The 18,283-nt window shown below is 38.1% G+C and overlaps 1 protein-coding gene and 1 pseudogene across 1 annotated transcript; both read right to left on the bottom strand.

Moving 5' to 3' along the window:
- Positions 1-3,334: 3,334 nt before the first annotated feature.
- On the bottom strand, positions 3,335-7,992 carry LOC108699321 (mucosal pentraxin). Its single transcript, XM_018231328.2, has 3 exons — positions 7,887-7,992; positions 5,833-5,905; positions 3,335-4,157 (listed from the first exon to the last, which is right to left on the bottom strand). Exons 2-3 carry the CDS (start codon positions 5,894-5,896, stop codon positions 3,496-3,498), a joined length of 726 nt encoding a protein of 241 aa, XP_018086817.1. The 5' UTR covers positions 5,897-5,905; positions 7,887-7,992; the 3' UTR covers positions 3,335-3,495.
- Positions 7,993-15,017: 7,025 nt separating this feature from the next.
- LOC108699000 lies at positions 15,018-16,089 on the bottom strand (annotated as a pseudogene).
- Positions 16,090-18,283: the final 2,194 nt, after the last annotated feature.

Here is an 18,283-nt window from a genome sequence, read left to right as displayed (position 1 = left end):
GACATAAGCACTAAAACGGTAAACCTCCCCACACACAAGTTATAAAAAGCCATTGATGGTCAGGGCCCCCCTAAAAGTTAAAAACAATGGTGAGCCAGGGACCCCCATAAAAGTTTTTTTAAAAAATCATTGGTGGTCAGGGCTCAACATAATTTAAAAAAAGGTCAAAAAATAAAATTGGGGCCCCAGAGAATATTTTTAAAAAAAATTTTGGTGGCAGGGGCCTGTAAAGTATTAAAATAATACATTGGTGGCTAGGGCTTTAAAAAAAATCAAAAAATACACATTGGTGTTCAGTAGAACTGAACTCATGGCTTTGGCTCTTTTCGTGGCTTTGGGTCTTTTTGCGGCTTCAGGACTTCAAGTTCAGCTCTTTTCATCATTTTGGGTCTTTTTGTGGTTTTCGGGACCTCAAATTCGGGTCTTTTAGTCACTTCATGTCTTTTCGCAGCTTCAGGACTTCGGCAGTTCAGCTCTTTTCATGGCTTTGAGACTTCAGCAGTTCTGGCCTTCAGCTTTTCCCGATTCAGGTCTTCCGAAGAGGCGGCATGGCTTTGGCGCTGCCTTTAGGTCCCGGCCCGGTACAGTTGGGATAATATTGGCAGAATTACGATAAAATCATAAATCAGCGCCACAGCTATGAAGAGAATAGAAACTATTCTAGAATTAGAAGCCCTCTTCACCTCTTGTATTGGTCAGTAATGGTCAATGTAAACACACATTTATTGATTTGATAAAACAAATGATGATCCTTAATATGATGATCCTCTTGGTGATGATCCTGTATAAAAGCAGGGCTGGGAGCTGAACATTGTCTTTAAATATCTCACCTGGATTTAATTGTGAGACTGCTGCATTGCATATTTCTTGCACTCTGTTTGCCAGTCAGCTTGAAGATTGCTTGGTAGGCTCCTTAAATGTCCCAGTTCTAATCACTGAATTTGCTTCCTGAAAGTTTTTGGAAGTTTGTGGAAGTGGGACAAAAGGAGGTACTGGATCGTACTGTCTCCACTATGTTCTGCATCCGGGCTCCTCAGGCAGGGAGCTATTTGGAACATGTCTTCTGGGCTACTTTCTGTGACTTCAGGCCATGGAATTACCCCAGTTGGCTTATTGAATGCAACCTTACTAAGGACATTAGTATAGGGACTGAGACTGAACAATTATTGAACTGAATTATGGCTGACAATGGGGATTTATGCAGGTGTATTTGCTGTGGAACTTGCCAAAAAATCATATGTTCCCCGTACTGTGACACCAGCTTTCCCACCTATCCCAACCATACTGCGGAGGGTTCCTACAGTAGGTATGCCTATTTGCCAATAAGTAAATGCCCTATCTATGCTGGAGTGTGATCCTCTTCTAGAAGCGTGTACCTTTTCTTGCCGACATATATTTGTACCAAACTCAGGTAAATCCAAAACTAAAGTATAATGATAAACAGTATCGAGAGCCGTCACCTCTACCATCAATCACCTGATTTGAAGATAAAATGATCTGCTTTTCAAAAACCTCAGTATAAATCCCACAAAATAGTGACCCTTGTCTCTGATCATTTGGGGTGACTTCTAAAATACAGTTTCATCTTAAAGGAGAACTAAACCCTAAAAAAAGAATATGGTTAAAAATGGCATATTTTATATACTGAACTTATTGCACCAGCCTTAAGTTTCAGCTTGTCAATAGCAGCAATGATCCAGGACTTCAAACTTGTCACAGGGGGTCACCATCTTGGAAAGTGTCTGTGACACTCACATGCTCAGTGGGCTCTGAGCAGCTGTTGAGAAGCTAAGCTTAGGGCTCATCACTAATTATCCAGCAGAAAATGAGGTTGGTCTGTAATATAAGCTGATGCTACAGGGCTGATTATTAAATTCTGATGCTAATTGCACTGGTTTCTGTGCTGCCATGTAGTAATTATCTGTATTAATTACTAATCAGCCTTATATTGTGACATTTCTATTCTATGGGGCAGATTTATCAAGGGTCGAATTTTGAATTTGATAAACTTCGAAATTCGCATTCAAAAAGACCAACCAAAATGAAACCAAAGGTTTTTTTTGACCAAATAGGTCCATTTTCGATCAGATAGGTCCATTTTCGATCGAATTAGAATCATAAGAATCAAAGTAATATCGCATTCGATCGAATTCAATTCGAAGTTTTTCAAAAAGAAAAAACTTTGATTTTTCAAAGTCCACTAATTGACTCCAAATAGGTTCTAGGATGTACCCCATAGGCTAAATCAGCAATTTGGCAGGTTTTAGATGGCGAATGGTCAAAGTCAAATTTTTAAAAAGACAGCACATGATAAATTTCAAAATTCAGATTTTCGGGGTTTTTTTCAAATTCTAATCACATTTGGACTATTCCCTAGACAAAGTACACAAAAATTAAGTTGAAATTCGAATTTTTTCAATTAAAATTTTCACTTCAACCTTTGATAAATCTGCCCCTATGTGTACTGTATATTGTGAGTGGGTCCCTAAACTCAGTAAGTGACAGCAGCACAGAGCATGTGCCGTGAATCAGCAGAGAAGAAGATGGGGAGCTACTGGGGCATCTTTGGAGACACATACCTTCACTGCTAAAGGGCTGTGGTTGCCTTAGGCTGGTAAAGAAGTACAAAACATAATGTACAACATTTCTACTTATTTAGTAAAGCCTTAGTTCTCCTTTAAAGCGGACATGTCACCCAGACATAAACATCTGTATAATATAAGTCCTTTTCAAATTAAATATGAAATCAAAATTCTTTTTTTTATTAAAGTATTCATAGCTGTTGTAAACTCATTTAAAAATCACAGCTGTCAATCAAATATTGCCTGCCCCTCCTCTATGACTTGGGTATAGAGGCGGGACAAGCAATTACTTTCACTTTCCATTCAGCACTTCCTAGATGTCACTGCTCTCCCCACATTCCCCCGTTCTCTTCACCATTTTATTGTATAACCAGGGCATGGGGATGGACATCAGGTCCCCCATTCTGGTGCAGAAACAAAATTTTGAGCTGATGCAAGGCTTGCCTTAATAACACTGTCCACAAAATGGCTCCTGCCTGCTTGCTATAATTTTGAATTCTCAGACAGTAGGAAAATAAATTTTATACAGTGTAATTAAAGTTTATTTTGCTTGACAAATGTGGTAAAATAGGATTTTTAATATTTTTTTTGGGTGACAAGTCCCCTTTAAGTTTTTTTTTTTTTTTGAATATTCTTTATTTATTTATCAATAAAGGTTCCATTTTATAAACCCAAAAGCATAAATTTGATTAAAATGTCCATTTGATTTAATGAATACACACCCCATCTACAGTAATTATACGCAGGCATTCTTTTATTTGCATTCCTGTTTATTGTTTGTCTATGAACGCATAGTATGCACAAGGAGATGAGGTGGGTGGAAGACAGAAGATGTTAGATTGATTTTAACAAATTTGTTACAAGATCAAAAGTGTCATTTGCTGTAAGATCTACAGGGCAGTTATGGTGCTCATTATACATAGAGGTGTCCTTCTGTAGGATTATAACAATAATCAGGTTTGTAATTTATTTTACATACTTGTGGAAGTATAATGGCTTCATCTTTTGTTTCATAGCTTAAGCTTTGCCAGTTAATTACATTGCCAGCCAGGTCCTTGTTATACAGTGCTTGCATAAGTTCCTGAGAGGTCAGGACTCTATCCCACATGTGAACATCACTTATCTCCCCAACAAAGGACTGAGCAGCATCAAACTTTCCACCATAACTATCCTGTTCCTGTCCAATGATTATGATGGGGTTGGCATTGACTCTGTACCCTTTCATAAATATCTTTCTAGGAGATGGATTGCCATTGACCCATACAACCACATCTCCAGTCAGAGAATCCCAACTCACACAGATGCTCCTGACTGCTGAACTGCCAGGTATATCAAAATACAAGTCTTGGTTGCCTATTGATACAGAAAACCTTTTGTTTTTTTTCTCCTGAAACAGTAGGAAGTCATTCTCTTTGGTTTCTGTCGCCAAAGAGAAAAGTGAATAATCCCGCGTCAGTGATGTATGTGACTTCAGGCAAACTGTGAGACTGGCAAAAGGACCATTCATCATTGGGTACAGACGCACGTAAGATGTGCTGCTCGCTTGCGGGATGAAGAAAACCTTGCCACTCATATCTGCAGAGACAGAGTTAAGATTGTAAGGCAAAATGACACCAGAATATCGTCAAATGTTTGATGATCAATTTGTATATTAGCCACAATGACCTACCAGGTAATAATCTCACAACTGACTTTACAGTAAACTGGAATTATTATATGTGCCAAATGGCTTCCTTATCCTTTTTTTAGTTTCCTACAACTCATACGGAGTCTCCTGCAACTCACACTGAGTCTCCTGCAACTCACACTGAGTCTCCTGCAACTCACACTGAGTCTCCTGCAACTCATCCGGAGTCTCCTGCAACTCATATCCTTAAGCCATTTTCCAAAATGACAAAATACATGAGTCACTGTAACAGGAAGAAGTGTGGGACAAAAGACAGAACTTTGGGGCAAATCTACTAAAGGACGAAGTGGCTAACGCTAGCGAAAATTCGCCAGTGTGACGTCATTTTGCCACTACGCCAATTTACTAACAGGTGCTGGCGTAAATGCTCTAGCAAAGTGGACCTACTCTAGCGCTACTTTGCACCCTTACTCCAGACGAAGTTGCGCTATGGCAAAGGGACATAACTACGCTAATTCACTAACTTGCGGATTTTTGTGAACGTTACCTCTTGCGCCAGACTTCACCACCTCAGACCAGGCGAAGTGCAATAGAGTAGATAGGGATGGTTAAAAAAAGTTTACATTTTCTCTAAGTCCAAAAAAAACCGCTGGCGTCTTTTACTTTTTATAGGGTGATAGGCTGAAAAAGATCTAAACATTATATTTTAGAGTACCATCCTTCCCTCCTACGTTTGATAACATATGGCCCCTACTATACTGTGGGAACACGTGTAGGGCATTAGAAAAAAATTAAGGTTCCCTGGCCTTGTGTAGTGTAATGTGTTTTCTGCTGCATATACGGCCATTGTACTTTAACTGCACGCCGAATGCTAATTTCCGATCGCTAGTGTAACTTCGAACCGCTGATCATAACATCGTTAGCCCAACTTCACAAACGATTGGTAACTTGTGCGCAATTTCGGATCTTCGTGATGGCGAATCTACGCCTGCCGAAGTGCGGCGAAGGCAACACAGGTGCAACTTCAAAGGTAAGTAAATTTGCCCATTTGTCCATTAATTTGCTCATGTGACCTATTTTTTATGTGTGCCCTTTGTGCTCGATTTCTCCTTATTGGAGATAGCCAGGGAGGAGAAATCGAGCGCCGCATGACGGATCGTCGACGTCTCGCCTTTTCTAAAGAGGATCGGAAGCGGAGTTTCGGTAAGTTATTGCTTTGCAATTTTAAAGTTTCATTTGTCTTGGTGTTTTTATTTCTATGTATACTAACAATTTTTTTTTTTGATGTTACTGGTCCTTTAATACAGAGGGCAACGGCCGGTGGCATTACTATAGGTTTTACTTTAGATAGTTGTTAACTCTTTCATACACTTTCCTTGTCCTTAAACATATAAGCTGTTCTTAAATATATTTTTATAGAGACCTCCTGTATATTGTTTAGGGGTGTAGTTTTACTTTAAGGTCACTCCTGGACCAGAATCAATGCAAAGAAAAAGGGTAGAGTAATTTAGAAGAGCTTGGTGTTTTACACTATGAATTCAACAGTAAATGGTATTTTAGTGCTGGTCATGAGCACAAGGCTAACTCACCTTATGGATAATAAAAGAGGAGACTGAAACTCACCACTCTGAGTCAGGATTCCTGAAGCACTGGCAAGGATTAATATCACAACCAACATCTTCTCCATTTTCCGTATCTAATAAATAAAATGATACTTGTTGCTGCATTACAAAATACAGGTTCTTTTATCACAACAATATTTGATACATATTTGGTAAATTGATCCTTATGAATGGACTGGCAAGGTATTAAAATATTTAAATCAGGTACAAGATATTATCCAGAGACCCATTATCCAGAAAGCTCTGAATCACAGAAGGCTAACTCCCAACTAAGATATAATTAATCCTTATTGAACAGAGGACAAGATTCTTTTGAAGCTCAGATACTTGCTATTTTTTTCAAGCAAAGCAATGGAGGGCAATGTATGGATGGTGGAACCAAGGTTTTAATTGAGAAATAAATGCAGCAGGCAAAATGTCTGCCACACCTGCCATTGTCCTAAAAATCTAGTTTTAGGTCACAGCAGTCCTCAAGGTCAAGGTTAAGACTCCTCGAGCGTTTTCTGCGCAATCCGACGTTCTGCGCAAAAATGCAGCGCGTCAAATCGTGCCAAAAACACTCGTGGAGTCCTACCCTAATACATACTGGGATGTGTAGAAATATCTTAGGAGCCAAGGTTAGTGAACACAATCTTAACAGGTTTCTGTAATACAGGCAGGGTCGGACTAGATGTTGGGGGGCCCACCAGATTACAAGCCACGGGGGCACCCGCGTGCAAACGCAAACAGTGCCGTGCAAATTCGCGAATGGTAAAGCGCAGTATGTCTTCACGGACAACGCACATATGCCAGCGTTCGGCGCCGCAAATAGTTTTTGCATCGGGCAGGCAGATAAGGAGAGGGTGTCAGGGATTGTGGGGGCCCGTGAAGGCCGGGGGCCACTGGGTTTTTTCCCGCTGAGCCCAGTCCAACCCTGAATACAGGTATGGGATCTGTTATCCAGCAATCCTTTATCCAGAAAGTTTAGAATTACGGAATGACTTTCTCCCATAGACTCCATTTTATTCAAATAATCCACATTTTTTAAAATGATTTCCTTTTTCTCTGTATTAATAATAAAACAGTAGTTATTCTTGATCCCAACTATATAAACAATCCTTATTGGAGGCAAAATCAGCCTATTTGGGTTTATTTAATGTTCAAGGGGCAGATTTATCAAGGGTCAAATTGAAAATTCTAAATTCAAAGTTTTTTTTATAGTCAAAACTGGCAAATTTGACTAGGGAGTTATTCAAATTCAATTCGAGTTTTCCAAAAAAATGGCCCTTTAAGAACTCAAATTTGACTATTTGCCACCTAAAACCTGCCAAATTGCTGTTCAAGTCAATGGGAGATATTCTGATCATTTCTGAGTTGTTTGCAGCCTTCCTGACATCCGAAAAAAACTCAAATCGAGTTTTTAAAAATCTCGAATCGATTTAATTCATCACAGTTGGAAAAATTTGTTGTTTTTTTTAAATAAATCTCAATTGGTCGAATTTCGAGTTTATAAAAAAGTTTTTAAAAACTTTGATAAATGGGCCTCTCTATGTTTTTTTTCAGCAGACTTAAGGTATGGAGATCTAGATTACAAAAAAACCCTTATCTGGAATACCTCAGGTCCAGAGAATTCTGGAGAACAGGTCCCATACCTGATTTATTAAATATTAAAACATTTAGATGTCTGGTAACTGAGCGACAACTATAGAGGCAACATTTAGATATATTACACAAAAGCTATGAATATCTTGTAAATTATATCCTTATAAACGTTGAGTTCTGATGTCATCAGTTATAAACGATGAGTAGTGATGTCATTTCTGTCACATGACTCACTGAAACTTGTGTATTATAATAAATAAAGTACCCCCAGTCGTAAAATATGAGGATATTAGAAGTTACCTCGGAGTTCCATGACCTGTATAAAAACACTCGCCTTTCGGCCTCCTGTTTTTATATGGTCATGAAACTTATAATATCCTTATATTTTACAATAGGGGGTACTTTATTCACTGTATATTTAATGAGATACAGACAAATGAGACAGACAGAAACAAATTATAAATAATATTATACCTGAACCTCAGGGTGAGCCAGCAGTGAAAAAACCTCTGCTATTCAGTCCGATGGATATAAAGGTAGAGACACATCACATATATTGACAATATTTATGTGGAGAGGTTACTGGAAGTTAGCCAGATGCAGCCCTACAACTCCACCCCTAACCTTGCATAATAGAACATTAAGTTTCTTATTAACTACTGTTTGGACCAATTCCCAGCAATGACAGTAAACTAGTCTTTGATGTTATAAAGTTACAAAAGATAATCTTCCTTTCAAAAACAAAAAAAGTAAGCAAACACAACAATTTGTTTCAGGTATTTAACGGCTTGATATTAAAATAAATGCACAGTTTCATAGTTTACTATTATAGCTAATTCATTTACTGGCTAGACTTTCATATACTTATTTTAATTGAAGAGATTTCACCATTGTGATATCATTATGGTATTTAAGGGAAATTAGTTGTCATTTCACTTATTCTTGAGCTTTTTTTAAGTTTGTAGCACTACTGTCATATATTTGACTGACATCTTAAGATTTAGGGGGTAATTTATCAAGTTCTGAATATCCGAACCTCGAATGATTTGTAGTTTTCTGAGCAAAAATAAACCTACAAATTATTTGAGATTTATTAAAGTCTGATGGTCTAAAAACTCTGAATCCGAAACCCTGGCATCTAAAAGCTCTCAAGGTCCTTTATAAGTCAACGGAGAAGGTCCCAGCGTCTGTGCTGATGTCCGAACCGATATCTGATGATTTCAGGGTTTCTGCGCAAAAAAATTATGAAAACCCCCAAAAAAAAAAAACGGAGTTTTTGCGGAAAACTCCGAACAATTTGGGGTTGTCGGGGGAAAGCGCCGAAGTTTGCCAAATCCTATTTTTTGGGGCTTTTTTCTTCATAAATAAGGTCCATTGGGGAATTTGGAGTTGCTAGGATTTCTAACTTAGAAATACTTAGATAAATTCAGACCCTGACCTTCTGTGCAAAAAACTCTGAAGACTCCAAAAAAAAATCGTAGATTTTGCAGAAAACTCTGAAAAATTCGGAGTTGTCGGGGAAAGCTCCAAAGTTTGCCCGACCTTATTTTTTTGGGCTTTTTTTCCTTCATAAATAAGGTCCATTCAGGACTTATTTCAACATTAATGACACCCAATAGGATTGCTTTGCATCCCATTAGGGTTTATTATAGCTAAGTAGGAGTCAAGTACAAGTTACCGTTCAACTACTACAGAGAAAAAGGAAATCATTTAAAAAATGTGAAATATTTCATTATAATAAAGCCTATGGAAGATGATATTTCCATAATTCGGAGCTTTCTGCATGGCGGGTTCCCGGATAATGGATCCTATACCTGTACTAGCACCCAGGTTTTGTTGCTGCATATGGTGTGCGCCCATTGGGTTATAAATATTGCTCTTCACTGGCTAAACGGCGGAATCTATATTAAAGGACAAGGAAACCATTTTTTAGAGTTGATCATTTATTTTGCCACATACCCCCCTCCTAGATCGCTATTTTTTTTTAGAAAAAAATACCTTCTGTAAAGTTCAGAATCTTTTCCTGCAGTATATCTCTCTATTAGATGATCGCGCCCGCCATTTTGGACCTGATTGTGTCATCCTACTTGTCCTTTCTGTTATTTTCATGTGTGTTTAGAACAGGCATGTCCAAAGTCAGGCCCGGGGGCCAATGGCGGCCCATTTTCAAATTTACACCGGCCCTCAGCCTCCATCATGAAATTAATAATAATACGGCCCTCCAGCACAGTGCAAAAAAAAGTCCCTCGTTACAAAAAGAGTTTGGACACCCCTGGTTTAGAAGGTTCTTTTTTTTTTAACACAGTGGAAGAGCATTATAGAAGTCAGAGGGGCAAATTTACGAAAGGACGAAGTGACTAACGCTGGCGAAAATTCGCCAGCGTGACATCATTTCAGGGCTTCGTCGATTTACTAACGGGCACTGGAGTAAATTCGCTAGCGAAGGCGATAGACTATAGCACTACTTTGCACTCTAACGTCAGGCGAAAAGATGCAGATTTTACTGAACTTTACCTCTTGCCCCAGACTTGCTTTCTCCACCTCAGACCAGGCGAAGTGCAATAGAGTAGATAGAACTCCCTCAAAAAAAAATTTAACATTTTTCTAAGTCCCAAAAAACACTGGCGACTTTTGCATTTTTCAGAGTGATAAGCTGCAAAAGATCGTAATTTTTTTTAGGGTTCCCAGCTTCCCCCCTACATTTCCTAACATACGGCACATAAACTATACACTGAGCTCATGTGTAGGGCAATATAACAACTTTATTTTATTAAGGTTCCCTGTGCTTGTGTAGTGTAATGTATTTGCTGCAACATATACGTCCATTGTACTTTAACTTCCCACCATATGCAAATTAGCCAACGCTTGCACAACTTTGTTTTGCTAGCCGAATTAACGCTAGTGAAACTTCGCCATCCTTTGGCGCCCTGAACACAACTACGCATTTTAGTGAATTAGTGTTGTCCTGACGAATTTTCACCTGGCGAAGTGTGGTGATGTGAGCGAAGCCGTCGCTGGCAAATTTCAGGAGGTTAGTGAATTCGCCCCAGAGAGGGGCCCTGCTGTCATACCGTATATACTCGAGTATAAGCCGAGTTTTTCAGCCCCCAAAATATGCTGAAAAACTCTACCTCGGCTTATACTCGGGTCAAGCGCATCCAAAAACGAGACGCCGGCACATCCAATGGGAGCAGAAACCCTCAATTTTTTGATTGATACTTACCAGAAGCTGCTGCATTTCTCACCCTAGGCTTATATGCGAGTCAATAAGCTTTCCCAGTTTTTGGAAGTAAAATTAGGTACCTCGGCTTATACTCGGGACGGCTTATACTCGAGTATATACGGTACTTATAAACTAGATTCTTCTAAAAGGTTCTTCTAAAACATTTCATAAAAGAGATGTGCACTAATATTTTTGAAAAGAGCTGTATACTTTTTTTGTCTATATGTGTGTGTATTGTTTATGTGTTTGTCATATGTTCGATGTTCTATGTATTTACAGTATCTGTATGACAAAGGTGGTCTGTATATCTGTGGTCTGTCTGTACGTATGTATGTATGGATGTCTGTTCCAAAAGTAAATAAGTTTTACTGTAGTTCACTGATTAGGAATTGTGGCTCATCACACTGGGTATCCTGTGCTGAAATCTCAAACTGATCGTCCAAAATTAAAATATAGTATATAGGACGAGTCCAAGGCAGTATTTCCACTGCAAATACTTTTATTGAGGAAGTGGGTCACACACTACCGGGGTTATTTATCAAAGTCCGAATTTATCTCAATATTTTCTGCTACAAACTCCGATCAAATCCGCTCGGGTTTTTTTTACGTTTATTTATTATTACATTTTCCCGAAAATCTGCTGAACGGGAAAAAATAAAATTTTCTTGATTTTTTCGTAATTTTCACCCGGACACTTTGGAGTATTGCCCGAAAACCAAGCGCACATCAAAAAATCATTGGGATTTCTCCCATTGACATATGCAACCTCGACAGGTGTGAGATGCCGGATTTTCAGATTCTGACTTTTCCATCCTCGGGGTAACCTGTGTAAAAAGGAAATTGCAATTATGCCTATCCATACACTTGCTTTCTGAAACCGTGTGTTTGTTACAAATTAATGTTGCAATATCGGCATTGGCAAAATGTTTTAGCATATCACTGTGTTGTCAGCATATCAACATAACAAAACAAAGTAATTGACTCAAAAAAACTGGATAAGGCAGGAGATTTTCGAATTTTTTTCGAATTTCGAAGTCAATTTTTGGATACTTCGACCATCAAATAGGCTACTTCGAATTGGGCTTCGATTCAGACAAAAAAACGTTCGACCATTCGATAGTCGAAGTACTGTCTCTTTAAAAATCCTTCGAATTCAATACTTCGCCAAGTAAAACCTACAGAATTGCATTATAAGCCTATGGGGACCTTCTACAAGCATTTTCTAAGTTTTTGGCATTGAATAAAAATCCTTCCATCGATCTGTGAAAATCGTTTGAATCGTTCGATCAAGCGATTTTTATTTGATCGATCTAATGCTTATTTTAGACCTAAATCCTTCGAATTCGATATTCAAATTCGAAGGATTTCAATTCGATGATGGAATTCGAGGGTTTTAACCCCTCGGAATTTGACCATTGATAAATACCCCCCTATGTTTTTCTTTAGCAAAATGCCCGGATATGGGATTATCCGTGTAAGAATCGATTTTGAAGTTACGGATGGGATTTTTGTGTTAAATCTGTTTTTTTTTCGTGTATGTATGTCTGACCGTATGGGCTATGTCTTTGTGTGTCTGTGATAAATAATCAGCCATAAATTGCCCCCCAAATATTCCGTAAAAGTGCTGAACACAGTATATGTGTGTATTTTTATGCCTCCAAATTGTATAATCATAGTGCAGCACACTTAGGAGTGTAAAAGTATTTTCAGTTGTAACTGTATGTGTTTTCTAAAATAAAGAATAAATATTCTATTTCTTTATAAAATTAAAAAAAAAATATTTCAAAACTTTTTTTTTTAGCAAACCTTATTGTGTATTAAAAAAAGAGACCAAAATAATAATAAATTTTATGAAAAATAAAACATGTATACATTAAACATACCAAGTTCTGTAAAACCCAGTATACAAGTGTGGAGCAATTATGTATGCTTATATTGAGCCTAAAAGAAATGATTTACAACAGATATTTATTTAGTTAATAATTAGACCATGTCCTCAGTAGCGTAGTCTTTGGATTGCAAAAACCCAACATATTTTCTATTGGGATCGGAAAATGCTGCTCTTATTGTTCCATATACTGCACATGATGGAATGACCTTTCTATTTCCAGATGCCAGATAACAGTAAACTCATGCTGTCAAGCTTCTGTAAGCAGTTCTTCGTATACCCTGTGACCTTCAGGTAGCAAAGATCACAGCCACGGCACGGTTTTAAGCACAGAAATGGAGTCTGACTCCACCTTATAGCATTCAAATGTAGCTTGGTTGGCTTTTATTTGGAACAAAACAATACTTCAGCACACTTGCTTCAACATAGGCAATAGCAGTCTCGCTTTAACACCCTCATTGTTGTTCACACAAACTCACATTTCCAGCACTCACAGGCATAGACGTACACAAATCCCAGAATCCTCTCTGGGTCTCACTCTAGACACTCACATCCTGGAAGAGGTTTCTCTCTTCCACTCTCCAGTCCTTTTAGAGCTCTCTCCAACTCTTTACCTCAGGGGGAATCCCACTCTTTTCCCAGCTACACACAAAACTCCTTGCTCCACTCAAGGAGGTGTAACGCTTTCTTGGGCTATTCAGCACATAGATAGTTAATAGTGTCCAGCTAGTGTATGAGCATGGGTTACACTGCGAAACTACACTCAGGGCAGAGCCTTCACTAAATGGAAGCTTCCCTTTTAAGATGTTGTAGAACTACAACCCACAGGCTAATTAGTGTAAATATAGATGAATTGGACGCCAGGAAGCTCTTTATGCAAACAAGAGAGATGGTTTATTATGCCAGAGGCAAATGACATCAGGTTTACTCACGCAGGAGTTGTTGGATACAGCAGTTGGAATCATAATGGACATAGTAAAGATCACAGTCAGACAGATGTGACTCCTTGAGGTATCAGCAGATAGGTGTACATCAATTCCCATTTAACCGACGTTGCCAGTGAGGGGATCGGGATCGATCAGGTAGGGTACAGGTAGTCCTTTGCTAACCTAGATGCCTATTTACTGAATTCCCTGCTCTAAAGGCAAACAGGCCTTGTGGGAAAGCTACTTCCTTCTACAATCCTCATTGGAGCGACAACTGCTCTTTCTGCTACACCTCTCTGTCTTACTCTCCTAGAGAGTCTATTACAGGAGCTTACTATGCTAGCTGTTCCTCATTCATGGGGTTACCTGGTCCCAGATTTAGCACCAAAGGTGTCAGGTCCCTCTGGGGTAAATGACTTACTGGGGCCTATGGTGAGGGTGAGGGTGTTACACTTAAACTGTTGCAAGGGCTTGTGCCCAATAACAAAGGATAAGAGAACTACATAGGAAAGGTAGGGGATTAACTCTATAGGGATAGGATATCCTAAAGGTCCCTACAGAGGTTTTCACAGCCCCTCACCCTCCTCCACTTAAGGAGGAAGCACTAAGGTGTAGTCTCACACCTCCTTTTAACTACAAATTAATTAGCTAACTACCTCTAATTTAGGCAGCTGCAAAACACTAAGGGATAATTTAGTAAACTCTGAATGCAAAAATCACATAAAATGATTTTTTATTATAAAATCTGACTTTTAAAAAAATCACGAATTTTTCGGAATTTATTAAACCCCGAGGATGGAAAAGTCAGAATCTGAAAATCTGGCATCTCAGACTTGTCGAGGTTGCATATAAGTCAATGGGAGAAGTCCCAATGATTTTTTGATGTGCGCGGATTTTTACACAAATTCCTTATCTGCTGTTCAAAAACCTTATTATTATCCCACAAAATAGTGACTCTTGTTTTTGGTGATGTCTCTGACAACTGACTTCTAAAATACAATAGGACTCATTCATTAACACCGGGCAAATTTGCCCCTGGGCAGTAACCCATAGCAATTAATCAGTGATTAGCTTTTTCCCCCCAGCTGCAGGTTGAACACTGAAAGTGATCATCTGATTGGCTGCCATGTGTTACCGCCCAGGTACAAATTTGCCCGGTGTTATATAATATATAATATATAATATATAATATATAACCCCCAGTGTCATCTTAACTGTTTTTTCAGTTTACATTTCTTTTCAATGGAAAAAAAAAGTTGCTGGTAGCAAAAATTACAAACTAATTCATACCCATTTATACCAATTATACATCAATTAAAAAGCCATTATTTGTTTGCATTTCTATGTATTTGTTTATTTATACAAGGGAGGTTTAGTGTGAAAACAGCATTAAAAACAAGTGCACAAGGAGATATAGGATAGAAATAGTAATTGATGTGGTGTGGGTTGAGAGGGCAATAGTAACAAAATAGCATGATTAATAGAGGCTGTAAGATTGAATTTAAGGCATTCATATTGTTATGTTGCAAGACAAAAAAATTCAGGTGAGATCTACAAGGAATCCTGTATGCATAGATATATACTTATGTAGGAATATAATTACAATAGTCAGGTTTGTAATTAATTTTACACACTTGTGGAAGTATTGTGACTTCACCTTTTGTTTCATAGTGTAAATTATGCCAGTTAATTACATTGCCAGCCATGCCTCTATTATAAAGAACGTCCGTAAGTTCTTGAGAGGTCAGGACTCTATCCCACATGTGAACATCACTTATCTCTCCAACGAAGGACTGAGCAGCATCAAACCCGCCACCATAACTATCTTGTTCCTGTCCAATGATTATGATGGGGTTGGCATTGACTTTGTACCCTTTCATAAATATCTGTCTAGGAGATGGATTGCCATTGACCCATACAACCACATCTCCAGTCAGAGAATCCCAACTCACACAGATGCTCCTGACTGCTGAACTGCCAGGTATATCAAAATACAAGTCTTGGTTGCCTATTGATACAGAAAACCTGTTGTTTTTTTCTCCTGAAACAGTAGGAAGTCATTGTCTTTGGTTTCTGTCGCCAAAGAGAAAAGTGAATAATCCCGCGTCAGTGATGTATGTGACTTCAGGCAAACTGTGAGACTGGCAAAAGGACCATTCTTCATTGGGAGCAGACATATGTAGGATGTGCTGGATTCTTTGGGGATGGAGAACACCTTGCCACTCATATCTGCAAAGTTTCAAATGTAAGGCGAAATGAAAACGAATAGATAATCAACTGTTATTTCTATAGTAGCTACGCACAACTGCCTGGTAATAATGGCCCAACTCACAGTCTTATTCTTAGATTGAGCAATCTTGACTGGAGATTTCATGATCTTGAACCGATAGGGAGCTATTGATGATTGCTCAATCCTTTCAGGGCCTAAGTAGAGTGTTTTGTTATATAAAGCAAACAGTAAAATTGTGATCATATTGTATATACTGGGGTGCTGGTTGTAATGATGTTATAATGTATGTTCTGGGCTTTCTCACATCATAGATAACAAAGAACGAGATTGAAACTCACCCCTCTGAGTCAGGATTCCTGAAGCGCTTGCAAGGATTAACATAACAACAAGCATCTTGTCCATTTCTTGGATCTAGTAAAGAAAATATAGATTTAGGGGCAGATTTATTATGGTTCGAGTTGTATTTTCCACGAAAATTTGAGTTTTTGGATTGCATTTTTTGGTCAAAAGTCACATTTTCAGGTTAAAAAAAAACTAAAATTTTTGAGTTCTTTTAAAGAAAACTCGATTTTTTAACATTGTTTATACCCCTACCCAGGAAATAGCTTGAATCTGAAAATTCACCATCTAAAACCTGTCAAGGTCATGTAGGAATCAATGGCAGAGGTCCTTTAAACCATTTGAAGTTGTTAACAGCCTGCTTGATGTTCGAGTTTTTTTGGATTGGTTTTTCCCAAAAACTGAATTGATTTTTCGCGAAAAAACTGAATTTTGGGACTCGAACACGTAGAATCTGGTTTTTCACATTTGAGTTTTTTCTTCAATAAGATACCATTTGAGTTGCGAGTTCATTCCAATTCATTCAAGGTATCAAAAACTCTAACACTCTACCTTTGATAAATAACCCCCTAATTGTTAAATCACATAGCACAGGCTTCTTTATTATGTGATAATATTTGTCGTACTGACTAGTGAGACCTCAAAGGACAAGACACCCCATTGTTCTACAGGGATTGCGAAGGAGTAATGTCAAAGGCAGGTGGCCTTTTAATGGATCTGTTCAAGTGCAACTGTCACATGACCTGTAGTGTGCATTTGGTGCATTATACTGTATCACACTTCAAATATCTTACCCGTGGTGTAAAAAAGTATTGAATTGTTTCATATGAATTGTTTCCTCAACACAAATCAATGGATAATGCAAGTTTGACCCAAGGTTAATAAACAGGCTGCTATAATGCTCCAATAATAAATACATTATCACATGGAAAAAGGAGAAATAGACAACAGACTTCGTTTTCTGCAAACGTAAAAACATTTATATGTCAGGTAAGTGAAAGACAATTTTACAGAGTCAACAATGAGCTGTATTTAAGGAGATACAGTTGAATAAACATTTATAAACAACATTATACCTTACGCACAGGGTTATCTGGCAGTGAAAAGCTTCTGATATTCACTCCAACTGATATTTAATTAGACATATCTGACAATATATATATATATGTGCTACTGTTAATGGAAGTTGGCCAGATACAGCCCTTTAAAGCCTCCCTTAATCTTGCCAAATACAATATTGAATTTCTAAATAACTACAGTTTGGACCCACCCCCAGCAAATACCATAAAATAGTTCCGTATGTGATAGACAGGAAAGATATTCCTCCCTCTAACAACAAGGAATAAAACAAGATTGTGTTATATTTTAACTGTTTGATGTCTATATAAATGTGCAGTTTTATAGTTACTGTTATAATGATAATAAAGCACTGCATAGGTTATAGACATCTTAAATTACCTCCATGTTGATACATTAGATAATGTATTGAAGCATGTATAGGATGTACTGAATACATTAAGGGGTTTATTTATTATTATTATTATTATTATTATTAAGTCTGAATGCCAAAAATCTGGCATCTCAGACCTACCAAAGTTATATATAAGTCAATGGGAGAGGTCCCTATCCTTTTTGGAAGTTTCTATGGTCTAAACTGGAATTAGCCCAAAAATCCAACTATTTCAGACTTTTCAGGCAAAAATATAAACAATTCAGGCTTTTCAGGAAAAAGCACAAAAAAATTAGCAATTCTGGAAAAAACGTGATTAAATCATGATTTTTTAATAAGTAAGGTCAAAAAAAGAAAAATTTGGACTTTGATAAATAAGGACCAAAGTGCCAGAATTCTCTATCTGAAAACAAAGAAACACAACCATTCCAACATTTCTATAATAAAATATTTTAATCTATTTACACTTTTTACCAAAACTTGGCTCTTGTCAAGCTCTGCTGGGATTCAAACCAGGGACCTTTGGGTTTCTGGTTCAATGTCTTAACCACTGGGCCAGGTGAGCAGCCTGCAGGGCTCACTATATATTACCTGGCCTTTGCAGCAACAGAACACTCCTTGCCTGAGCATTGGTTCCCATACTAGCAGTGTGGCATTGCCCCTAGCTACGGGTTCATGTTCTTGCCTCCTTCCTATTCTGCTTTGCCTGTCTTGTCTGAACCCTTCTCTTTCTTGTCCTGCCTGGCTCTGTACCTAGTCCTGTCTTGATCTGCCTTTCCTTCCTCTTCCAGTTCTGCTCCAGTCAAGCTTTCAAC

This window comes from Xenopus laevis, chromosome 8L (genome assembly GCF_017654675.1).
Source record: "Xenopus laevis strain J_2021 chromosome 8L, Xenopus_laevis_v10.1, whole genome shotgun sequence".
Classification (NCBI taxonomy): Eukaryota; Metazoa; Chordata; class Amphibia; order Anura; family Pipidae; genus Xenopus; species Xenopus laevis.
This window is presented reverse-complemented; position numbering and strand designations above follow the sequence as displayed.